General features: G+C 39.6%; 1 protein-coding gene across 5 annotated transcripts in view; it reads right to left on the reverse strand.

Moving 5' to 3' along the window:
• Positions 1-26,852, reverse strand: part of CCDC146 (coiled-coil domain containing 146) — a 142,253-nt gene that overhangs the window by 11,447 nt on the left and 103,954 nt on the right. For all 5 annotated transcript variants that reach the window (XM_042249165.2, XM_060414653.1, XM_042249166.2 and 2 more), the window contains 9 exons: positions 26,379-26,555; positions 22,930-23,003; positions 21,828-22,055; positions 20,827-21,013; positions 7,873-7,968; positions 6,800-6,970; positions 1,912-2,000; positions 1,657-1,821; positions 188-412 (listed from right to left, as the gene is read on the reverse strand). In XM_042249165.2, the coding sequence (XP_042105099.1) occupies positions 188-412; positions 1,657-1,821; positions 1,912-2,000; positions 6,800-6,970; positions 7,873-7,968; positions 20,827-21,013; positions 21,828-22,055; positions 22,930-23,003; positions 26,379-26,555 (1,412 nt within the window). The remainder of the gene's footprint in view (positions 1-187; positions 413-1,656; positions 1,822-1,911; positions 2,001-6,799; positions 6,971-7,872; positions 7,969-20,826; positions 21,014-21,827; positions 22,056-22,929; positions 23,004-26,378; positions 26,556-26,852) is intronic.

Genomic DNA, 26,852 nt, shown 5'->3' on the forward strand with positions numbered 1-26,852 from the left:
TATGAGGACAAAGTGTCTTATTTTCAAGGAAAGCATACAGCCCCCCTCCCTGCCCTGCAGAGGCTAATGACATCTAAGTGTCAAAGGTCCCTCACTGTTCACTGTCAAGTCTAGATAGAAAAATGGGCAACACTTCTAAATCAGGTCTCTGGGTTCTTTACTCTCACATCAGGTTCCTGGTTTTCACCTTTCATTTCGACGCTGAACAGCTCTTTCATATTTCTTCCGAAGCTGTACCATCTCCTCTTCAATCATTGTGATCATGTTGGCAAGTCTGTCGATGTTATTTAACTGGGCTTCTTTCTTCTCTTTCATCTCTTGAAGTTTTGCTACAATTTTGCACACATCGTTTTGCATGCTTTCTCTGATGGTAATGTTGTTGGCATGCTTCAGCATAGAATTTTGTAGCTTTCTTTTAAAAATAATGGGAAAATGGGTATGATTATAACTTCCTTTAGTTTCTTTAAAAACAATGAAGACTTCAGAAACATAAACTATCAAAGTAGCCCTTGCCTTAGTATATTTCTTGAAATGATAGTAGTAATAGTAATGATGATGTTCATCATGTCCTACTCTTTAGGGATTTCTGTAATTTTCCAAGTCTCCAACTTCCTCTAATCTGGATTAGGACATCTTTCCTTTGTGCCCCAAGAATCTGCTGCTCCCCTTTATCAAAGCAAGAGACTACAGTGATTCATTTACTGCTCACTTGTCACCAGGGGACTCTGCTGTCTTGAGGGTGCAGGTGGTTATATCTGACAATGTCCACTGGGCCTAACGTAGTGCTTGACTTAATATGGCATCAGAAACAATGCCGAATGAAAGCATGGCCTCTGTAAATGACATTTGCTTTCATGTACGATGAGAACCTGATGAGGATGTTAGCTCTGCCTTTTCATACCAGTCCCCTCTCAGCTCTACGCCCATCTCCCTTCCACTACCCCCCACACAAGAGCCTAGTTTGTAATATCTTTAGATAAGAAAACCGGGCAATAGTGGCCACCAGAAAAAGTTCAAGTTGTATAGATTCTGTGGATCAGGGACTAAATACAGGTGGGAGAGTCCACCAGATCTTGTCACATGGTAAATAATAAAGTTTAAAAAACAACCATTGGATTAATTCATTTAATAACAAAATGTCCTATATAAAGGACTATCTATGGATTAAAAAAAGTGGGCCGAGAGAGCTAGGATTGCTTGCCCAAGGTCACACAACTAGTAAGTGGCAGGACTGGGATTTGAGTCTAGAAAAGTCACCTCTCTTAACAGCTCTGCTATACTGCCCCCCACAAGTACATTAGGTGCTTCAGGACTACAGTCTTGGGATGCTGGTTAATTAACATTTGATTGTCTTCTAACTTTAAATGCGAATTGTCACATTTGTGCTTTTATTTCTAGATGAATAAATGAAAATAAAATGAGAATAGTTACAGGTTTAGTTTTCCCCTCACTTAAAAAATATACAGCTCCCAAGTAGAAGCATAAGGAATCACATTCAAATGCTTAGCTTGTCAGCTCTATAGCAAGGTATCTGAGCAAGGGCTTTTCTAGCTTTGTAGACGACTTGTTTTCCACTTCATCATCCCTAGGGTATTTTATCATTCAGTGACTCAGAAGAGAAACTTTTGAAAGGACAGTAGTTACTGTAAAACTTACCTTTCTTGAGTAACTGCACTGTTTCTTAAAATCTCCAGTTCATTTAATGACATTTTATGCCTTTCTTTTATTTCATTGACTTTCTGGTGAGCTTTGTGAAGTAAGTTAATAAATTTGTTTCTTTCATTTCGAATAGTGTCATACAGTTTAGCAAACTCTCTGAGTCTGTGAAAACAGGAATTTTTGAAACTTTTGAAATAAATATCTGTTTCCCTCTTTAAACTAACTAGATAAGTCCTTGAGTAATTCTTTTACCTCCGATGAATTTCACGTTTTTTCTTCCTGTGTATCCGGATTTCAAGATCCTTTGCTTTGATCTCCCTAACAATGTTGGTATATTTTTGCTGAAATATAAAAGTTAATTGTGAAATTTTTAAAAAGTCCACCACCAACAGCGTGTGGATATTCCCAGCCTCACCCCATCTCATAAGTATCCAATAAAGACCATTCTATCTTCATCAGCTGGGTTGTGCAGATCACAGGGAAGAGGTGAGGGTGAGGGCTGAAAATTACATGGCCAGCTGAACTGAATTGCATTGACTAGGACAAAGGGTTCATTAAAGGACAGAAAGATCCAAAGAGGAGGAAAAAAAAGGAGCCTACCCACGTTGGTTTGAGGAAAAGTTCAGGGAACTTTTCAAGAGCCAAAGAATGATTACGGAAAGCACGACTGGTTTGGGTGAGTGAGGAATTTGTGACGGATAGTTGAGGGAGGGGGTTTGGAATCAGTTTCCCCCCACCCCTTTTTAGAGGATAATTGCTTTACAATATTGTGTTTCTGCCATACATCAACATGAATTAGCCATAGGTATACATATGTCCCCTCTCTCTTGAGCATCCCTCCCACCTCACCTCCTACCCATCCCAACCCTCTAGGCTGTCATAGAACTGTTGAGAGTTGAAGGCTCAATGATTTTTGATGAGAGACTGAAGTCATAATTTTACTTTTGTTTGTTTATTTTTGGCTGCCGTGGGTCTTGGTTGCAGCGCGGAGGTTTCTCTCTAGTTGCCGGGCAGGGGCTCCAGAATGCGCAGGCTCAGTACTTGGAGCTCAAGTGCCCTCGGGTGGGGTGCAGGCTCCCTGGTGCAGCGGCTTAATTCCCTCCCACCCCCCGCCCCCGCATGTGGAATCTTCCTGAATCAGAGCTCAAACCTGCGTCCCCTGCATTGGAAGGTGAATTCTTAACCCCTGGACCACCAGAGAGGTCCCTGAAACCATGATTTTAAAGCACCTTTCCATTATTTTGTACTGTGGGTGTTTTTTCCTACAGAATGAAGTGATATGCTGAGACCAGCCCCATAAGGAGGTAAGAAACAAGATTCCGCACAAATATTTTAAAAGACAGCAGTTATTGTTTCCAAAGTCCTCAAGATATACCAAGTGCTAAATGAACTAGTTACATCTTAAAATCTAAAGATATTTTGTCTCTCATCTGGGGTGAGAAATATATTCAAAGAAGTACAGAATTTTGCTAGTAGAAACCAGTTTCTGCTAGCCTTAAGGACTGTGAGAGCAATTCCCATAAAAGAAACTAGGCATCTGAGTAACTGTGTCTATGAAGAATTAAAGAGATGTAAAATGTAGTCATCCACTCCCACTTGAAGGTGATAGCAACGTTGACTTTCTTTGTCCGTCCCTTCACCTTTTATCTTAGCGATGTAGATGAGAGGTGAAAATAAATGATAAGATTGACTGTTCCTTATGGAAAGTATAGTGTATTACCACTGCTTAACAGATCAATCAATCCCCAATGCTCAGAATAGTTCAGGGAAACAATATTTTCCTTTATTGATTTCCATATTTCAAGAGAAAGAACTGATCTCCTTTGAGAGAAATTAGAGAGCTAAATTAGCCAATTTAGTCATGAGATTTGACAGACACAGATTAGTCACACATGGATAACACATGTATCAGGTTTTGGGGTTAATTTAAAAATTGTCTAGTTCATGAAACATCCATGTTCCTTGTAACAAGTATCCTGCTCCTTGTTTGGTTCCTCCTCTTCCTCCCCTCCGCCACACTGTTCCTTCAGGCTGCCTTCTTTTCCCCATTCCTCCCTGTCCACTGTCTTTCCTTTCTTTACTGAAACCCCCTGAACTCTACTGGGCTTTGCCTGAGCTTCTGGGACAAGGATCCAAACTGTTCAACGGGGATTAAGTGACCTTCACCACCTGACCTCTGCATTCGGGTCTCACTATTTGACACACTTTCCCCATCTTCCCATGCCCCGACCATGCTAAACCTTTAGTTTCTCTCTCTCAAATATTCTGGGGTGGTGGGGGATGTGGCAATAAACAGTTAAAGGGCAGTTTGAACAGTTGGCCGTGTGTTGTGTGATGCAGATCTTTACCTTAGTTTTCTCTCATCTGTGTTTATCCTCATGGCTCACTAATGCTTTGTTGTGCGTTCTTCCCGAAAAATAAGAAACGCTACCCTGTGTGGGCTCGATAAAGGACAGATATGGTATGGACCTAACAGAAGCAGAAGATATTAAGAAGAGGTGGCAAGAATACACGGAAGAACTGGACAAAAAAGATCTTCACGACCCAGATAATCATGATGATGTGATCACTCATCTAGAGCCAGACATCTTGGAAAGTGAAGTCAAGTGGGCCTTAGAAAGCATCACTAGGAACAAAGCTAGTGGAGGTAATGGAATTCCAGTCGAGCTGTTTCAAATCCTGAAAGATGATGCTGTGAAAGTGCTGCACTCAATATGCCAGCAAATTTGGAAAACTCAGCAGTGGCCACAGGACTGGAAAAGGTCAGTTTTCATTCCAATCCCAAAGAAAGGCAATGCCAAATAATGCTCAAACTACCACACAATTGCACTCATCTCACATGCTAGTAAAGTAATGCTCAAAATTCTCCAAGCCAGGCTTCAGCAATACGTGAACCATGAACTCCCTGATGTTCAAGCTGGTTTTAGAAAAGGCAGAGGAACCAGAGATCAAATTGCCAATATCTGCTGGATCATGGAAAAAGCAAGAGAGTTCCAGAAAAACATCTATTTCTGCTTTATTGACTATGCCAAAACCTTTGACTGTGTGGATCACTATAAACTGTGGGAAATTCTGGAAGAGATGGGAATACCAGACCACCTAACCTGCCTCTTGAGAAATCTGTATGCAGGTCAGGAAGCAACAGTTAGAACTGGACATGGAACAACAGACTGGTTCCAAATGGGAAAAGGAGTACGTCAAGGCTGTATATTGTCACTCTGCTTATTTACCTTCTATGCAGAGTACATCATGAGAAACGCTGGACTGGAAGAAACACAAGCTGGAATCAAGATTGCCAGGAGAAATATCAATCACCTCAGATATGCTGATGACACCACCCTTATGGCAGAAAGTGAAGAGGAGCTAAAAGCCTCTTGATGAAAGTGAAAGTGGAGAGTGAAAATGTTGGCCTAAAGCTCAACATTCAGAAAACAAAGATCATGGCATCCGGTCCCATCACTTCATGGGAAATAGATGGGAAACAGTGGAAACAGTGTCAGACTTTATTTCTTTGGGGCTTCAAAATCACTGCAGATGCTGATTGCAGCCATGAAATTAAAAGACGCTTACTCCTTGGAAGAAAAGTTATGACCAACCTAGATAGCATATTAAAAAGCAGAGACATGACTTTGCCGACTAAGATCCGCCTAGTCAAGGCTATGGTTTTTCCTGTGGTCATGTATGGATATGAGAGTTGGACTGTGAAGAAAGCTGAGTGCCAAAGAATTGATGCTTTTGAAGTGTGGTGTTGGAGAAGACTCTTGAGAGTCCCTTGGACTGCAAGGAGATCCAACCAGTCCATTCTGAAGGACATCAGCCCTGGGATTTCTTTGGAAGGAATGATGCTGAAGCTGAAACTCCAGTACTTTGGCCACCTCATGTGAAGAGTTGACTCATTGGAAAAGACTCTGATGCTGGGAGGGATTGGGGGCAGGAGGAGAAGGGGACAACAGAGGATGAAATGGCTGGATGGCCTCACGGACTCGATGGACGTGAGTCTGAGTGAACTCCGGGAGATGGTGATGAACAGGGAGGCCTGGCGTGCTGTGATTCATGGGGTCGCAAGGAGTTGGACATGACTGAGTGACTGAACTGAACTGAACTGACCCTGTGTGAATGCTTGCTCAGAATTAAACAAAGCTGCACTCAGAGACAGCCAGCATCTGGGTCACATGGTAAATTTAGGTATTCTACTTTAGTAACATGTCGTATCATTTTTAAGAAGAATTATATACTTATTTTAGTGTTTGGGGTGGTGGGTCTTCATTGCTGTGTGTGGGCTTTCTCTAGTTGCAGCGAGTGGGAGCTTCTCTTCTTTGTGGTGCTCAGGCTTCTTATTGCAGTGGCTTCTCTTGTGGAACACCCGCCCTAAGTGTGTAGTCCTCAGTGGTTGCAGCACTTGGGGTTAATTGCTCTGGGGCATGTGGCATCTTCCTGGACCAGGGATGGAACCCATGTCTCTGGCAGGTGGATTCTTTATCACTAGACCACCAGGGAAACTCCATAATAATTTTTAAAGTAGGGTCTCTGGACACAATCCTTATGTGGAATAAATGATTGTAATGTTAGGATTTTAGCTATCATAGAAAGATTGTTTTGCTATTGTTTCATGGTCGATTTTGTTTGGGGATGTTGCACTGGGTCAGCTCTGGCACTTGGTCAGGAGCCCAGGAAAGGCATAGGGTGAAACAGTTACTAAACGTAACTGTCCTCACATTGGTTTAAATGATGCTGATTCGATGAACTTGGGAAGGAGAGTGGTGTGATGCTGCGGCTCCTGAGTTGTTCCGGGTAAATCATGATGGACTGTGGGATGGTGGTGAATCACAGACACCTGTGCCTTTGGGCCTGTCAGCCATTTCCCCTGGAGGTACCCACCTTATTCTCACTGAAATTGTCATCTGTTCAAATCCTCTGCTCATTGTCATTGATCTAATTCTTTTTCCCTCTAGATTGTTGACTGTTGCCAGCTGAATCCTGGGACTGTTTTTCATTGCATGGTTGAGTTTTGTTTAGGGAAGCTGTGTAGTCACTGAACTTGAAGGGGACTTAGTCATAGTTTTCTAATGAACATTGTATTAACATGAGGCTACCCTGGACTGTTGTGGTAATTAATGAATGGTTACAAAAATGCAGTTACCTGAGCTTTCAGGAAATCCTTGGATTTTTGCTCCTTCTCATCAATTTTGATTTGAGTCATACGGACAAGGTTGAAAAGCAGTTCTTGAATGTTTTCTTGCTCCTTTAAAAGCTTGTTTTCCTCAGCAAGTTGCTGTTCTACTAACTTAGACTCAGCTTCTGATAGGATTTTCTTTTGGAAAAACACAAATGTTATAAAGTATTTATTTGAAGGAACACACTAAGGCCCTTGGACTGCAAGGAGATCCAACCAGTCCATCCTAAAGGAGATCAGTCCTGAGAGTTCATTGGAAGGACCAATGTTGAAGCTGAAACTCTGATACTTTGGCCACCTGATGGGAAGATCTGACTCATTTGAAAAGACCCTGATGCTGGGAAAGATTGAGGGCAGGAGGAAAAGGGGACAACAGAGGATAGATGGCTGGATGGCATCACCAACTCAATGGACATGGGTTTGGATGGACTCCAGGAGTTGGTGATGGACAGGGAGGCCTGGTGTGCTGCAGTTCATGGGGTTGCAATGAGTCAGACATGACTGAGGGACTGAACTGAACTAAGGCCAGTATCTCAGACAACTTTAAAAATCTTCTATATAGAGTTTATTTTATTAAAACACAAAAAGTAACTCTGCTGCCTTAGCACCAAGTATTTATCTTATAAAAAGAATGTGCAAACATGATAGCATAGAACTTTTTCTTATTCAGAATATATTTTCAAGTAAGGTTTTGAAGAGAAATAAAAGCATGTTTTACTTTGACAGTGGTTTTGGATAAACAAAATTTGAAATTGGATATTAGTGAAATAATGCATTTATTATTTATTTTGAATCAGTAGACTTTTTACTTTAAACTCTCATGAATTTGTATAATTTTTTTGCCAGCTCAAACATATTTTTTTTCCTCCTCCAAAATTTTAATGTGGGTTTGAGTGGACTTTGAGATAAAGAAACAGACTCATATTAGGTAGGATCATACTCTCTTTGACTCTTCTACTAATGAGGTTTCATGGAACACAGTTAAAAACACAACTTTGCATTAGTCATTCTTAGAAACTTAAGTGAAACTTGATATTAACCTGCTGGGTTAAATTCCTCTTAGCTACTTCAACTTCCTTGTGGAGTTCTCGCCTTCTCTCAGATAATGTAGAATCATCTTTAGGAATAGCTTCAATCTGGAAATCAGAATTTAAAACAGGTATTATACAAGAAAGAAATTTTCAGTGTCTTGTAGTCAACCCCATCATGAACCTTTTGAAAATGGTGGGCAAATTACGATTCTCACTCTTACAGGAAACTGCTTATTATGCTGACTATTCTTTGTAAAGTCATGGTAAATTGAAATATGACGATTTGCAAGAGATTTGTAATTCACCAGCTGCAAATATTCTACTTCTTATTCATTTGGAAATAAAAACCTTACTACTCTTGATGAAAGTGAAAGTGGAGAGTGAAAAAGTTGGCTTAAAGCTCAACATTCAGAAAACGAAGATCATGGCATCTGATCCCATCACTTCATGGGAAATAGATGGGGAAACAGTGGCACACTTTATTTTTTGGGGCTCCAAAATCACTGCGGATGGTGACTGCAGCCGTGAAATTAAAAGACGCTTACTCCTTGGAAGAAAAGTTATGACCAACCTAGATAGCATATTCAAAAGCAGAGACATTACTTTGCCAACAAAGGTCCGTCTAGTCAAGGCTATGGTTTTTCCAGTAGTCATATATGGATGTGAGAGTTGGACTGTGAAGAAAGCTAAGCGCCGAAGAATTGACGCTTTTGAACTGTGGTGTTGGAGAAGACTCTTGAGAGTCCCTTGGACTGCAAGGAGATCCAGCCAGTCCATTCTGAAGGAGATCAGCCCTGGGATTTCTTTTGGAAGGAATGATGCTGAAGCTGAAACTCCAGTACTTTGGCCACCTCATGTGAAGAGTTGACTCATTGGAAAAGACTCTGATGCTGGGAGGGATTGGGGGCAGGAGGAGAAGGGGACAACAGAGGATGAGATGGCTGGATGGCATCACTGACTTGATGGACGTGAGTCTGAGTGAACTCCGGGAGGTGGTGATGAACAGGGAGGCCTGGCATGCTGCTATTCATGGGGTCGCAAGGAGTCGGACACAACTGAGTGACTGAACTGAACTAATAGTTGCTAACATTTATAGAGCATGAGTATGTGTTAAGCAAAGTTCTAAGTGTTTATATGCATGCTGCTGCTGCTGCTGCTGCTAAGTCACTTCAGTCATGTCCAACTCTGTGCAGCCCCATAGATGGCAGCCCACCAGGCTCTGCCGTCCCTGGGATTCTCCAGGCAAGAACAATGGAGTGGGTTACCATTTCCTTCTCCAGTGCATGAAAGTGAAAAGTGAAAGTGAAGTCGCTCAGTCATCCAACTCTTCATGACCCCATGGACTGCAGCCTACTAGGCTCCTCCATCCATGGGATTTTCCAGACAAGAGTACTGGAGTGGGGTGCCATTCCCTACTCTGGCTTATGTGTATAGTCTTATTTAATTCTCATAATAACCCCATTAGGTAGGTAATACTATCTCCAATTGTACAGATGAGAATGAGGAACAAAGACATTTAAGCACCTTGCATGGTGGTGTATGTGTAAACCCAGGCAGTTAGACTCAGAGCCCATGGTCTTAACACTGTATTTTACTACCTCTTTAATGACTCAGCACTTTGGAAACCTGTCTTCAAATGATATTTTTTATATCAATACTTACCTGAATTCATTCATGAAATACTATAAAGAAAAATAGGAATTATTAAGAACAGAATAGTTGTCTACTCTGTAGTAGTTTGAGTACTTGGAAAGTTGTTATACAAAAGAAAACTCTCTTAACTTTTTTGTTGATACTTGAGATTCCATCATTACATTGCTATTGTATTAGCTTGTGCTTTTGTCCTCTGTCAAAGTACTTTGAAGAGAGAACATCTTATTATAAGATATTGTTCCCTTATTAGCAATGAACTTATCGGATTCTTTATGATGGAGAAGAGCAGAGAAAAAGAGGACACGTGGCAGCTGATGGGGAAGGAGTACCATCCAAGGATACAAAAAGGGTTACATTGGGGTGCTGACTGCATACTTGACTCGGAGAAGATTTAGAGTTGGATCTTCACATCAAAAGCTCATAACTCCAACCTGATGTGGTTTATTTCCTACTGTGACAGCACATACTTCTAGGCACCAAAGTTGAATATTGGCTAAAATGTGTCCCAACAAGAGAAGATCATACTCCTTTAGTGACTTAAAGGTCACTAAACAGGATCCTTCTGAAGTTCACACTGATCTTTTAAAGTAGTTGAAATGTATCTTTGGATGCTTCACACCCACGAACCTGTGCATCTTCAGTAGCAATTTTTTTGTCCACAGAGGCCCAATGACATCCTGCTTTCCATGGCCTCTCCTACTGCAGAGAGCTAGCTGCTGAGAAGCATGTACTGGACTTAGGAAAATGGGACATGGTATTGTGAAATCCATGTAACAATATATAGACTTTGTGATTTGGATGAGCAGATAATTCCTACAGCAGGTCAGAAAATGGAGAGCTCCACATAGACTTGAATAATCAAGGAAGGTTTCAAGGAAGAGTTGAGAAGCCAGTGAGGAAGACTTTGATTTTTCCTTCTGGAAAGTAGAGTTAATTCTTCCTGGACAGATTGGAGTCCAGCAAGTATCTTGGTCCCTGACTATTTCTCTGCCACTGATGCCCAGGAGCAGGCTGCTCCAAATGTTGCTCCCAAGTGTAGGCAAATCTGTACATGTACACTGACAGGGACTAGAGAAGCTTATACAGTTTCTATAGAAGATATGATGAGAGCAAACTCATCAACTCCTCTGTCAACTAAAGGCTCCTGACAAATTTTCCTGGATTCAGGTCTCAGGCATTTTAAGTTTTTTCCAATGTTTTAAATTACAAACAATACTACAGTGAATGATACTCATTTTTTGAACTCTGCATAACTGCTTTTTGACATTTTCTCAATTCTCCACAAACCCAGCCCTCTAGTTTCAGGAGGGAATTACATGTGCTTTGTTTGTGAAAGAGGTAACAAGGTGAGCCATTGGTAGCAGAGCTTCCTGGCTGCCTAGACAATATCTATCCTCCACTTTGACCTTACTAACTGAACCCCAATTTTGTTCAGAGCTGCAGTGTATCCAAAAATCTTCAAACCCCTTCAGAATTGGGGGTGATGATAAGAGCCAGGTGGGCCAATAAAATGTAAGTGGAAATCTGGAGGTGCTCCTGGAAAAGTGACTGTTTTAGAAAGACAGTTCAGCCAAGTCAGCTGCCATATGCATTTTGCTCTCTGCCCTTCCTCACTTGTGTATGATCTTATGCCCAGAGGCTTAATGACCATTTTTGTAATGATAAAGCTGAGAGGCTCTGGACTTTGCATTATGTGAAACTGCTTGGTGTGTGCCTATCTTTGGATTTTTTTTTATTATTTGAATGAAGCAACCCCTATTTACTTAAGCCACTGTAATTGAGTGTCTGTTACTTCTTGAAGCCAAATTAAAAACCTGATTGATACATCTCTTCCAAAGGAAATCTTCCTAAGGTAATCTGGGGAATAGGCTGGAGTTACGCTGAAGTTTCCACTAATGGAAGTAGAGAAAAACTGATCAAGTATCAAAGTTCTAATATTAAGTTCTAATACCGAGGTAAAGTAATTGACCATTATTTTTGAGTCCCCAAACTGTATATATAGTATGTTTTGTAAGCTTATTCATTTTAGTGATTTATTTGATTTTTGTAGAGTAGCATTTGATGTATTTTTTAAAACTGTGTGTTTATTGTAACAAAAAATGAAAAATGTAGGTAAAGTAAGAAATTAAACATCTTCACTCCCCACTCCCACATTCAGATGCTACTCATCAGGAGGCAGCATTAATAGTTTGGTGTCTGTTTTTCCTGACCTTTTAAATACATGAACAAACATTTACTTTCATAACATTAAGAAATTAGGCATATTCTGTTGTAAACATCCCAATTACTTTGTATCAGTGAACTTCAGTTTCTTTAAGGCTCTGTTGTTTTTCTAAAATATTTCAAATTTTCATGAGTTCTGTGGAATTCTGGGAGAGTCTCTACAGTCAAAGGCCTAAGAGAATCAAACAGTTGTCCCTAGGGGGAAACAAATTTTGAAGAATAGCCTGAGCCCTTCATGCTTTCCTTTATCTTTTTTGTTTTTGGAATGCTTGCAAGTCTGAAATGTTCAGGCTGGGAGTGACTGGCCTGACCCACTCCTATTTTCAAGTACTGCCAGTCAGCGTAGGACCATGGCTGGGCTAATTGTAAGTCATAAGTTCAAAGAGGAAGTTGGTCTTTCCCTGAAACTGAACTAGAACAAAAGCATACACTTTTCTTGAAATCAGTGAAGGAAAAGGACTTTTATTTTCATTTCTGTTCTACACTATATGAGTGTTATTTTATGGACTTAATAGCTAGAATTAGTCCAATATAAATAGTATTTCTTTACTAAAATACGAACAACTTGTGAGCATTCTACCACAGTTTCTTCTTTGGTCAGGAGAAATCCCTTATATATTTGTGTCAAGTGAGATAAGTCTATAGTGGCAAACCTCATCATCGGAAACAGCATGCAGTTAGCCTTATAGTACTCTCACTCTTAAATATAACTTGATAGCTAAGGATTACCAGATAGATGAGAAAAATTTCTAGTAAGAAAGAGAAAAAATAAACAAGAACACAGAAAACAGAAAAATGTAATTTGCAGAGAAAAGAAAAAATAAAAAGCTATTATTAATATCTTTGGTGAGATTAAAAAATGATAGGAAGTATGCATAAGGGTACAATAAAAAATAAGCATTAGGAGAAAAATAGCTCATGGAAATTTAAAATATAACAGAATGGAAGAAAAAGTGGAGGAAATTTCCCTTGTAGCAAGTCAGAAAAACAAACAATGGAAAATATGAGAAAAAAAAAAAAAAAGACAAGAAAATTAAAAGGATTCTTTGAGAAGGTCTAACATCTGGATACTAGAAGTCCCAGAAAGAGAATAGTAAAATAAAAGTGGACAAACTTGGAGAAATTATTTAAGATGGTGTTTCAGAGATGAAAAATGTAAGTCTCTTTATGCAAAGAACCCACTGTGTGTCCAGTATGATGGCTAAAAATAGAAGCCTCATAGTGGGAACTTCATCATGAAATTTTAAATTTCAGGAGGCAATAAAAAATCCTACAAGTTTCCAGCATGGAAAAAAAGAAACACTGGTTTCAAACAAAGAATCAAGCATGGGAATGGCACCAAGTGTCTTAGAGAGTGAGTGAGTGAGTGAAGTCGCTCAGTCATGTCCGACTCTTTGCGACCCTGTGGACTGTAGCCCACCAAGCTCCTCTGTCCATGGGATTCTCCAGGCAAGAGTACTGGAGTGGGTTGCCATTTCCTTATCCTGGGGTCTTAGTAGTGCAATAAAAGACAATTGATCTATGCCTTCATTATGAGGAAAAATAATTTCCAATTAAAATGTCATATCCAGTTAAATTTTTAATTATCTGTTAAGCTAAAGTGAGGATAAAATCTTTCCTGATATGCAAGTTGTTCTGACAATGCAGTTTCTGACACACCAGTCTTAAAAGATTACTTTCCATTCACCTTTTCTCACGTAAAGGAGGACAGTATCCCCTTCCCACAAAAAGAGAGTAAGTCAAAAGAGAAATAGAAGAGACTCATGGACTACGGGATCCAACACAGGAGAGAGATAAAGGGAGTCACCAAGATGGTGCAGTAAGGCTCCTAAGCTGGGGAGTGTACATGTAGAGAAGTGAGACCCAATTTGCAACAGATCGGAAAGCTGAGAAGAAAAAAGCAGCTTCTGATATCTGGCAGTTGACCTGGCACTCACAGCTGGGCCTTGGTGTTCTGTTGAACACAATTTAACAGAAAATCACCATCAGACAAGACGATTCTATGATCATAGACAAAAACAAGACCACTTTGTATTTGTCTTTGGTCACAGATACAAATAAGAACACTGTCCAAGCCACAAAATATCATATATTCCCATCTCCTGGTCTTCCTTGCCTATTATAGCTCTAGCCTCAATCTAGTCTTTTCTCTTTCTGCCATAAAATTTATTAAGATAATCATAGGATTACCCTCACTTTCTGACAATATTCAAATCTAAAGCAAAGTCCTGTTTTCTTACACCGTCCGCCAAAACACATAACACCAGCCCCAAACCTATGTATCCTTTCTAATAGGCTACACTGAGATACCCTACTGTTCTGCCTGGTGTGTATTTTCCCTTGCTGCAATGAGTAGTAAACTCAACTCATTAAACCATAGATGTGTTCCTACTGTTCAGAGATTACTGAAAAGTCTCAGAAGTGGTTTCTATAAGAAGATTAAATGAATAGACTACCAAATGTGTTTTAAGAGAGGAAATTTATTCACTAACAGGTCAGTTTGGGGTTGAACTAATGATAAGTACACAGAAAACTACAAATAAAAACACAATGTATATAAATATTGGGGAATACAATTTTGTAAGTAATTATCTAATGTGACTCAGGTGTGGATAACATTTATTCATAATAATGCAAATATGAAACTTCAAAATTGTTAAAATTATAGCATAAAGCTATTTAGTATATGGAGGGACAAGAAATAGGTATGTTCAATGGACAGGGTATAAAATAAGCTTATTCTTCATCATTTATAGTGAGAAGTAAAAATAATCAGGTCTAAAACTGAAAAATAAAGGCGTAGCATCATTCACATATTACTTAAATGATGAAGATGGATCACAAGAATTAGCTAAAGGAAGAGGACTTAATTACGAATAGGAAATAAATGGTGTATGTGCTGTCATCTACCTTTCTATACCTGAGGCAGACATCACTAATCAACTACAGAGCTGATAAGCCAGTGCTGGGTCTCAGAATCCTTTGCAAAATGTTCACTACAGGGGGCTACCACCAGCGGAAGAGAAATGGCACTTGCCTTCCTTGGACCATATGATCTTTACAATTCCCCTGTTCTTTCATCCCATGATTATGTAAAATAAAGAACATTGAATGTCTTGAGCAGGTGACACATTAAAGTATCATTTAAGATTTTTTTCAGTTTTATTTTTTTCATTTAAGAATATTCGTAGCAAAATGGAGAGTAGATTGAACCTGGAAAAAATAGAACAAAGGGGGAATAGCTGGTGGCAGTGGCAGTCATTCAGATGATGCAGGGTAGATACTGAAAGGCTTTCCTGAGGGTTATCAGTAGGGCCTGAACGTGCCAGCCTTGCCTTTGGAATGAAATAGCCATATTCAAAGTCTTATTCTGATTATAAAATTTTCTTTAGCCTTTGAAAAAGTTTATATATATATACAGGAAGAAAAGCAACAGTTGTTTCTTGGTACCGTCTTCTTGGAACCACATACTTTCACGTCTGTAATCACTTTATTCCTTGCAATAATCCCAGTTCAAAGGTTGAAAATGCCAAACATCAGCAGCTGTTCAATGAATCTAGGATTTAAACCTGACTCTGCCTGACTCAAAACTGATGCTCTCCTCTATATAGTTAAGTTGTCACAATTGCCTTGAACACTGGAAGGGAGTCACTAAGAGAAATGCAGAATCACTTCTAAGTCAGAGCAGAGAGAGATGAATCTTCTAGAAAACTACAAATAAAGGAAAAGTGCTTGTTGGAAAAAGCAGTCTCCTGCTTGCAGCCTTTCCACCCCCACTTAGCTACAAAAGAATGGGCTTTGGCCCTGGAACTCTTCCTTATGAAGAGATAGGGAATCCACACAGCCTGTACTGGGTTATCACTTTGTGTGGGAATATCTTTCCCCGTTTCAGGCACAATGAGAACTCCTTGGTTCTGCTTAAGCCTGTATGTCAGTGGCCCTCAGGCACACCGCCAGCTTTCAGGATTTCAGACTCCACAAGAAGGATCAAGGTTCCTTTCACCGTAGTAAGACAATTGTGAGCATAGGTCAATCACCCTGAGTTGGCCATCAGGAGAGACTGCTGGCCACTGGGGACCAAAGTTCACTACTGAAGCTGATCTTCCTCTGTCTCTTCTTTGTGTAGGTAGTGTTGTTCCATCCAGTGCTTGACTGTTGTGTTTTCCTTGGTGACTCCAACCCCAAGATGCAGTGGGCCCCCTCCCCAAGATAGGTGAGTGGTGCGTGGCATTCCGCTTCCTTGGGATTGATGACCTGCCTGGTACATGACTTGATGTGTACATACAGAAAATGACATAGTTACTTGGTTAGAGGATTTTGTTGTCACAATCTTGAGTATGTTTTTAGTTTGAAAGAAAATAACCTTACGGACATAATATTCCAACTCTTAAAACATGACAGTGAATGTCAAAGCAAAATCCCCAGAGTCACTGAGGGCACTGTTAGAATGTAGATGTGGGGTTTTATTCCTCTTCTGTACCTCAGTGGAAGTCAATAGGAGCTATGATTAAAATCAGAAGTGTACTTTAATGTATAGTTTGATTTCCTGAAAGTGTGATATCTTTAAGAAATTCTCTACATTTCAATTTGTCATGGTTTTCCCTAACCCTAGCAAAGTCTCTCTCCTTATGGCAGACTGGTCTTCTTTTTCCTTTTTTTAAAGCCCAATAAAAATCATATATATTTCATGAAACTGCATGATCAACTGTATTTCAACATACAGAAACAGAGCCCATTGTACTTTAGTAATATAGGTGATATGGCATTTAAGGCTTTTCTTAATTAAAAGCCAAGAATCTTATTTGCATTTCTTTGAAGGGAAAGACTGTAATAAGGACAAAGTATTGGCAAAGCGATGAACCAAACAGAGAGGAAATTCTAATTATAGACTTCAGAATTCAGTTTAAGATGTATATGTATGTCATTTTTTTTTCTTTACATTTTTCACATAACTCATTATTTATTTTGGATATATTTCATTTTAAAGTATAATTAATTTACAGTGTTATGTTAATTTCTGCTATACAGCAAAGGGGTTCAGATATATAGAGACATTCTTTTTAAATATTCTTTTCCATACGGTCATCACAGAACGCTGAATATGGCTCCCTGTGCTATACGGCAGGACTTTACTGTTTATCCATTCTGTATATAATGGTTTGCATCTGCTAACCCCACATTCCCACTGCATTCCTCCTCCACCTCCTCTCCCTTTTGGGAACCACAGATCTGTTCTCAATGTCTGTGATCCTGTTTCATAGATAAATTCATTTGTGTCATTTTTTTGGATTCCACATAGAAGTGATATTTGCCTGTATTTTCTCCCAGACCATTGGTTGTCTTTTCTTTTTGTTTATGGTTTCCTTTGCTGTGCGAAAGCTTATATGTTTGATTGGTTTAGTCGCTAAGTCGTGTCCAACTCTTGCAACCCCATGGACTATAGCCCGCAAGGCTCCTCTGTCCATGGGATCCTCCAGGCAAGAATATTGGAGTGGGTTGCCATTTCCTTCTCCAATATGTTTGATTAGGTCCCCTGTTTCTACTTTTGCTTTTATTTCTATTGCCTTGGTTAAATGACCTAAGAAAACAGTGGTACAATTTATGTCAGAGAATGTTTTGCCTTTGTTTTCTTCTGGAAGTTTTATGGTTTTGCATCTTATATTTAAGTCTTTAAGTCACTTTAGTTTATTTTTGTGTGTGGTGTCAGGCAGTGTTCTCTTAAAACTTCAAGAATTTTTATGAGGTTGTGTTCAACTTCCCCAACACAACTTACTGAAGAGACTGTCTTTTCTCCATTGTATATTCTTGCCTCCTTTGCCCAAGATTATCTGACCATAGATGTGTGGGTTTATTTCTGGGCTCTCTATTCTGTTGCATTGATCTGTATGTTTTTGTACCAGTACTGTGTTATTTTGATTACTGTGTCTTTATAATATTGTCTAAAGTCTGGGAGGATTATGCCTCCAGCTTTGATCCTTCTTGGCAGGCCCGCCTTCTACCTGCTCATGCCTAGACTTGGCAAATGCTTCTGGGAGGAAAAAGACTACCTGTATCTGTTCATCTAGGAAGTGTTTATACTGTTGTAGAATTTACTTCCACAACTCTCATACGTCTTTTAAAAATATGTGATTTTTAGTTTACTAATTTTTTTCTGGTTCTTATGACAGGAACCATGGTCTACTCCAATGCTTTATGTCTTAACTAGAAGTAGAAATGGCAGAGTTACATTTTATATTCTGTTTATGTGCCCTTCTATTTTAAATTTTTGGATAAAGACAAACTTAATTCTGTTTAGTGTTTGTCATATTTTAGAACCAATATTGTGACTGTTATCAGCTTATAACTGCTTTTGAGATCACCAATAGATATTTCTCTATGTGACAAGCTATCTTACTGCTTCCATTCAACTTATCTTTCTTTCCACTTTTAAAGAGAATGTTTTGTTGAGTCAGCATTAGCAACATATTTAATAGACTAACTTCACTTACTACTGGAATCACCATAGTAGATTACTAAAAGCAGTGATAATTTTTGTCCTATTATTGTTTAAAGAAATCTTACTATGGTTATTTGCTTAATAAACAAAGATTGTTTTATTAATAAAAGCAACATTTACTGGTCTTAAGAGCCTTCTATTCACCACATCTAGGTTTCCACCAATTCTTGGAATAAATACTTTAACTGCTCATCACTGTAGATCTCATTGTGAGTGAGGTGGAGTACCAGAAAGTCTGTATTTATCCAAAGTTCCAACTTAACTTTCTAATGAGCAAGGCTTTGGGCTAAGATGGAATAGCTTGCAGTAAGCCAGTACTTTGAGTAAAAATAACTTGAAAAGTTGGATTAAAGAATACATTTGAAAGTATAAGAGTTGCAAAGATCTAGAGTCTTCAAAGGTTCTAACATTATCTAGGATAAAATAATTTACACTGGACTCTGATAAATCAGGGATAAATGATGTAATCTTAAGGGTAGCCACTGAAAGACTGAAAAGAGTGCAAAACTAATGCATATCAAAAAGTGGGGAAAATATAAAAGTTCATCTTTTTGATTAATTTGAAAGAAGAAAAGACAAGAGAAAAAATGGTACAAAAAATAATAAGACAGAGAAAAAGCAATAGTAATACAGTGGCCATAAGCCCAAATATGTCTGTGCCTGCCACGCTCCTCTGACAATGGGATTTTCCCAGCAAGAATACTAGAGTGGATTGCCATTTTCTTCTCCAGCAAATGTACTTTTGGACTAAATACAAGAACTGAAAGGCAGAAATTTTCAGACTAGATATTAAAAAGTATATGCTGTGTAGGAAAAGACACACCTGGATAAGGACACAGAAGGGATGAAAGTAAATGGATAGATGAGGAAATAACCATAAAAACAACAACAAAAAAGTAGTGGTTGATGTAGAAAATGTAAGCTTTTATAGAAAAAAACATTTTTAGAGTTTAAACCTTTTCACAGTTGTCAAGGAATCAATCTACATGTAGAAATTTTAATAAAACTATTAAAATAGATGAGAAACATAAATATTATTGTTTTAATAATGAAAATAATAAACATTCTATTTGTTTCATAAAAGTGTGAAAAGCACTTTTCACCCCAATGAGATATAAAATAGTTCATGAGTGCCAATTGACAGCAAGATCAAGACCTAGTCATTTAGAACATTCATAACTCTACCAGTTATTTTCACAACTTAATAAAAGTTGGTCTTTCAATCATGATAGGGTAGGTTATTGTCTCAGAAACAAGCCTAATTATCATTACCCAAAAGCGTGAAAGCTTATTTCTTGCTCTGACAAAGTGTCTCGCCAGTCAAGGTGGTTCTCCAAGACCACAGTTGGCTCAGTATTCCTGGATGCATTCATTTACAACATTTCCATATCATCATTGGAAGTCACCGCAATGGCCATGGGAGGGGGGAAAGGGGCTAGAGGTTCTCATACTGCTCTAGGATGGAAGGAACATGTGTCATTTCTGCCCACAATCCATTGACCAGAACCAGTCCTATGACCCTGCTCAATGGCAGAGGGTACAAGGAAGTATAAACCTTCTATATGCCCAGAAGGAGAGGAGAATTAGGCTTATAGGTTAGAATTGGAAGTGTCTGCCATAGCTGGAAACTCCTGTTTACGTTTCTGAGGTCATGAACCTCTATAAGGTCATGGACCATGACAATCCTGAAGAGAACAGGTATGATTTTGGTACCCTCAGCTGCTTCATCTCAGAGACTGACCTCTTTTTCACCAGGAACCACTGGCCAAGGCATGGGCATAGGGATGCAGTCCTTTTTATGGTTCACTGCCTTTCAGCAGTGCTTGGTCCACTGGCACAGGAGGTGCCATGCGAAAGAGGAGGGAATTAGACACAATGGGACCAAAATCCCTCCATATGGGAGCATAGAGGTAGTAAGAAGATAATAGCTTTATTGAACATTCTCTAGCTGTGGTACACCTCTGATACACACAAAATTATTCAGGGAGCTGACACTGGGTTCTGCTGGGCGTTGGCTAATTGGAGGCTGGCTGTCTATCCGTATTCATGTGATCTGGCCTTGTTTCTGACTGTTGCAGTCTCAGTAACAGCATTCTGGATCTGACTCTGTGAACTCTTTCAAACATAGTGGTTCACTTGGTTCTACCCTGAAGTGACCCCATTAGCTCTTCCAGAACTGGATGGCCTAACTGCCTCCCGTGGCCAGGCTGATGCGTGATCCCAATAAGACATTTCTCTAATCTTGGGATAACAAAAAGATTGAAACATACTGTACGACTGGGCCTCTATAACAGATTTGATGCATTTTAAAGCTATCTTTTATCTGTTCTATTCTTCTCCCTCTTTCCCTATTGACAGAAAAACAAGTTCCTGAAATATGTTTGCTTCAAAAAGATGGTACTGAGGGAATTTCCTGGCTGTCTATGGTTAGGACTTTGTGTTCTCACTGCTGAGGGCCTGGATTCAGTCCCTGGTAAGGGAACAAGATCCCACAAGCTGCACCAGTGCTTCCCAAAGGGAAAAAGGAACAAACCAAAAAACAAAAAGGTGGCACTGAGCTTGTAAACCAGACGGCAGTGTTCAGCACCCACCTCTAACAGAAGCCTTTGATGCAGTGCTTGAGTTTGATTGAGTGCATCCCAGGACACTTTCAAGAGTAGCTCCATTTTTTTTAAATTTCGAAAATCTCGTTCTTTTTCTCTTTGCTTACGAGACAGTTCATCGTGGTAGTTATGCTTGTCAATAAGACAGTTTCGTAAATTGAGATCCAAGATCCCTCTGTTCCAGGTAAAAAGAGAATATGAAAGTGATTTGTCATCAGCTGCCCTTTTTCAAGGTAGTATGGTCAGCAGATATATACAGAACTATTTTCATGTTAGAATCAAATTTTAAGTAATGCCAAAAGCAATTTTGTTTGCAAGTTCTTGTCAGTGTCACAGTCATTAAAACCCAAGTGGAAGAGCAAATTGGCAGAGACAGAAGTTCTAGTTTCTCTGAAATTTTACTTAAAAATGAGAATTAACACTCTCCTAGAGACTCACATCATGGAATTGCTCCTTTTAGGAAAAATATCATGATTATCTCAGAAATGCTGCAATCTGCAGGGGAAAAAAATCCTTAAATTATAGCACACTCCAGTGATACAATTTTCCAGAGGTACATTAGAGAAACTTAAAAAAAAAAACCCCAATAAATTGTGTCCTTAAGATTTGGTCACAAGAAATTGAGGACAATGAAGAATAAAGGATAAAAAATACAGGATGCTTGGGGCTGGTGCACTGGGATGACCCAGGGAGATGATATGGGGAGAGAGGTTGGGGGGGCAGTTCAGGACTGGGAACTCATGTACACCCGTGGCGGATTCATGTCAATGTATGGCAAAACCAATACAGTATTGTAAAGTAAAATTAAAAAATTAAAAATAAATAAATAAAATGCTTTATTTAATAATACATTTTTATTAATAGTAAAATGATTAAAAATTCTATAAAAATATTTACTAAGTGAATATAAATCTGTTTGAGATTATTTTGAATCTTAAAATAGAAATCAAAGAAATATTTAGATGACAAAACACATTAATATAACAAACCTTTCAGTTAGTGAACTTGCTTCATTCTCTCTAGTTAATTCTAATAGCTTGACCAATTGATTATATTCTCGCTCTTTAATTTCAAGTAAGGCCCGTTTGCCTTCAACTTCCTTTATTACATCCTCCTTCTCTTCCATTACAGCATTAATTTTGGTTTCAACTTTCTTTAGGGACTCATTTAGCTCTTTGAGTTCATATTCCAAGAGAAGTTTTTTCTTTTCCATTTCTCTGTGGGGATACATACGCACATATATATGTATGTACACAACACATTCACACATTTGCCTTATTTTGATCCCCGAACGTCTTCACCTGTTTGTACTTTCTAACTAGGCAACAGAAGGTCTAGTCATAAATTCAGAAGTGAGATGAAGACCACAGATGAGTGGGACTGAGGGGGTATCTCCACTGAGTGTCACTGAGGGTAAGCATTTGGCCAGCTTCCCTACTTTCTCCCCAGGTCCCCAGTGCTACCGTCTCTTGGGATTCAACCCTCACCCTCTGAACTGACCTAAACCTCTCAGCATCGGTACTGCTGGGCTTGGGTTTTAGAGCCACTACTATTGTCTGTCTCCTCTTTCCCCGCTTCTCCAGACTTTTGTATCTCCACTTATTTATCTTTTTTGGTTCCTCTAAACTTTGAGAATTTTCTCTGTGATTTCTGCCTCCAATCTACTCTAAATGTGTAGGGGCTTATGCACACAGATAGGTGACAAGTGAAGAATTACTGTTTTTTGGGTTTCAGGCATCTGGCTGGCTGACATATCTAGACCATGAAATTCTACACAGTTCAAACAACTTATTCCATATGCAGTTCTGTTAAAGTCAGTTACTCTCCACAGAGACGTGATTTATATATTAGAAAGAGAATACTGTCCCAAAATTAAGACATAAATAAGTGTTAGGAATGACAGTAATGGACTGCACTACATTCTTTTAAAGAACTTAATGTATACAACCTAGAGAGAGCCAAATGCAGATATTTCTAAAATTATCACAGTAATTTGATATGTTCAGTGGCTAATATTCTTGTTTTAGCATGCACACATAACTTGGGGAAGTGTGGGCTGGAAGGATAGAAAATAAAAATATTAAACCATACACTTTTTTGCGTGTTGTCTTTTCTGTCTCTTTTCCAATTTGTACGGGGATGGATTGACGATGGACCACTTCATCCTAGTAAAGACATGGAGCCATGTTAAATTACGTACTCTTAGATGAGAAGCAGTTAAGCAAATTAAATAGGAGAGAGAGAACGGAGCTACAAGGTGTAGAATTTTTACTATCTGTCCTGTACCCTGCAGTGTGCTTTAATTATTCCACTTAATTCTCGTAATGACTTTTCAAGATGGTTGTGGTTACCATTTGAAAGAGGAGCTAACTGACTGTAGTGAATACTGTGGGTGCTCTGCCCAGGTTCGCTTTATGGAGATACACGCATCCCTCAGAGGTTTTGAAGGCTGCTAAGGAAAAGGTCAGTTTTCATTGCAATCCCAAAGAAAGGCAATGCCAAAGAATGCTCAAACTACTGCACAGTTGCACTCATCTCACACGCTAGTAAAGTAATGCTCAAAATTCTCCAAGCCAGACTTCAGCAGTATGTGAACCATGAACTTCCAGATGTTCAAGCTGGTTTTAGAAAAGGCAGAGGAACCAGAGATCAAATTGCCAACATCCACTGGATCATGGAAAAAGCAAGAGAGTTCCAGAAAGACATCTATTTCTGCTTTATTGACTATGCCAAAACCTTTGACTGTGTAGATCACAATAAACCGTGGAAAATTCTGAAAGAGATGGTAATTCCAGACCACCTAACCTGCCTCTTGAGAAACCTGTATGCAGGTCAGGAAGCAACAGTTAGAACTGGACATGGAACAACAGACTGGTTCCAAGTAGGAAAAGGAGTATGTCAAGGCTGTATATTGTCACCATATTTAACTTATATGCAGAGTACATCATGAGAAATGCTGGGCTGGAAGAAGCACAAGCTGGAATCAAGATTGCTTGGAGAAATATCAATAACCTCAGATATGCAGATGACACCACCCTTATGGCAGAAAGTGAAGAGGAACTAAAAGCCTCTTGATGAAAGTGAAAGAGGAGAGTGAAAAAGTTGGCCTAAAGCTCAACATTCAGAAAACTAAGATCATGGCATCTGGTCCCATCACTTCATGGGAAATAGATGGGGAAACAGTGTCAGACTTTATTTTTTGGGGCTCCAAAATCACTGCAGATGGTGACTGCAGCCATGAAATTAAAAGACACTTACTCCTTGGAAGAAAAGTTATGACCAACCTAGATAGCATATTCAAAAGCAGAGACATTACTTTGCCAACAAAGGTCCGTCTAGTCAAGGCTATGGTTTTTCCTGTGGTCATGTATGGATGTGAGAGTTGGACTGTGAAGAAAGCTGAGCACCGAAGAATTGATGCTTTTGAACTGTGGTGTTGGAGAAGACTCTTGAGAGTCCCTTGGACCGCAAGGAGATCCAGCCAGTCCATTCTAAAGGAGATCAGTCCGGGTGTTTTTGGAAGGAATGATGCTAAAGCTGAAACCCCAGTACTTTGGCCATTGGAAAAGACTGATGCTGGGAGGGATTGGGGGCAGGAGGAGGAGGGGACAACAGAGGATGAGATGGCTGGATGGCATCACCGACTCAATGGACATGAGTCTGGGTAAACTCTGGGAGTTGGTGATGGACAGGGAGGCCTGGCATGCTGCAATTCACGGGGTTGCAAAGAGTCAGACACGACTGAGCGACTGAACTAAACAGCTTATGCTTGTTCTCTCCACAGAGCGCCATGGCTGTGCAGAGTTGCCTTGGCAGCGGGTGGGGTGCAGAAGGGTGGGTGGGTAGGGGGATGGAAGGAAGAGGGGCACAGGCTGTGACTGATGTGGAGGTACAGCAGCCCACCCCCGAATCAGGGTGGAACAACTTCTGTGGTGCGATTCATGATCTGAGTTCCCCATGGGATCAGGTTGATTCACTTTTAACCTAGGGGTCTCCTGAAACCATGGTTTGGCCTGACTTCTTCCACAGCTCTGTCCTGTTTCCCTCACTCTACTATCGGATTCTCCTTAGAGCTTTACCTCCCTGAATACGCATCTTAGTCTCTAAGGTGGAGGCTGCTGCTTTTGCTGCTGCTAAGTTGCTTTCAGTTGTGTCCGACTCTGTGTGACGCCATAGACGGCAGCCCACCAGGCTCCCTCTTCCCTGGGATTCTCCAGGCAAGAACACTGGAGTGGGTTGCCATTTCCTTCTCCAATGCATGAAAGCGTAAAGTGAAAGGGAAGTCGCTCAGTCGTGTCTGACTCTTAGCGACCCCGTAGACTGCAGCCTACCAGGCTCTTCCATCCATGGGATTTTCCAGGCAAGAGTACTGGAGTGGGGTGCCATTGCCTTCTCTGAAGGCTGAGGCTAAGATAAGGTAAATGATTTTCCCAAAGTCACATAACTTCTAAGCAGCAAGGCCAAGATCAGAAGCTAACTTTGTCTAACACTGCTTTGCATCATGCTCTGTGGATTCACAGAAGATTCACTTTCAGCCTCAAGAATGGTATGTACATACATGGCAGGGGGTGCGGAAGAGCCCCTTCCCACCTGAGGATCATGCTCGACTTTGGGACCTGGGGTAATACAGGGGCTTGAAGACACCCCTGCAGTGTGGTATATTTCTGGGGTCTTGCTCAGTCTTGAGCAGATCTAAATTTTGTGAGGCTAAAACTTGTACAATTTGGGGAGTTCTTTTTAAGAGAAAGAATCACAAGTTACAAATGCTAAATTAGGTTCAGGGCCTTGGAGGCGGTTAATGCATGTGAAGGGCTGAAGCCTTAGCTTCACTGTGTTCCTTGTAAATCTATCTCGGCTCAGTGTCCATTTTCTAGGTGGCGGCTGGGTATGTCTTGACTGACTGCTTCATCTCTTAAGGAGGTCAAAGTGAATCCTAATTCTAAGCCAAGGTATCTCAGATGTGTTGCTTTAAAAAATAACTCTAGGTTACTTAAATTGTTTCAAGACCTGTTATAAAATATTTCAAAGTGAAATGAATTTTAATTATTTCTCAAAACACAAATATGTTTTAGGAAAGAGTCAGGCACGACTGAGTGACTGAACTGAACTGAAAACATAAATATGGGTCTTGTATAATGTTCACAGTGAGAGGGAAGTGAAGTGGAATCAAACAGGCAGAGAAGGATAAAGTAGTAACTATATAAAGAGGTCAGGACATTTGGTTGCTCTTGAAGGAAGTGATTGTGTTTGTGACACTGCTTTCTAATATTGGAAAATGCCTGACGAGGTCTGGAGAGACCTTTTCTCCCAGTCAGGTCTCCAACTTAGAGTGATGCTACTGAGTATTCAGAAATCTTTTGTGAATCCCCAGAGCCCAGGTTTAGTTTGATAGGATCAATCACAACTGCATAACATTTCAGTTTGTGTGTTTTGGTTTTTATCAAACATATGTAGTCAATGCAAAAAGCGCAGTGATACCCATGCATTTTTATGTCCTTGCAGATACAATGTTCACATATGTATGAGCTGAAGTAGCACACCTTCAAGGTGACCTGATACTCAAGCAGTTCTTCTAGCTCCTTCTGCTCCTTTAGTAATTGCTTTTGCTTAGATGTCAAATCTTCCCGTAAATTTTTAATTTCTAATTTCTTCTGCATTACTTCCTTACGTAATTCCTCAGTGCTTTCTCTCAATAGTCTCATCTTCTTCTCCATTTCCTTTAAAAGGCATGAAAACCATCAGGTTATACAAAATCTGAGCAAGCATCTGTTTGGCTGAAAATAAAATTTAAAAATTTACTTACCATTTTGATTATATTTGCTTCGAGCTTCATAAATGATTTCTTACAGAGTTAAATGCAACTTTTGATTTCTGACCTTTTCAATGAATGCATAGCAATTATACTATATGTATTAAATGTTTTACATTAGATTTGAACTCTTTGTTTCGTTTTTAATTAATGCTCTTTTCGGTCTTCCTACATTTTAAATGTTTCCTTTTTCTGAGTTAATGTA

Source organism: Ovis aries, chromosome 4 (genome assembly GCF_016772045.2).
Source record: "Ovis aries strain OAR_USU_Benz2616 breed Rambouillet chromosome 4, ARS-UI_Ramb_v3.0, whole genome shotgun sequence".
In the NCBI taxonomy this organism is placed as follows: Eukaryota; Metazoa; Chordata; class Mammalia; order Artiodactyla; family Bovidae; genus Ovis; species Ovis aries.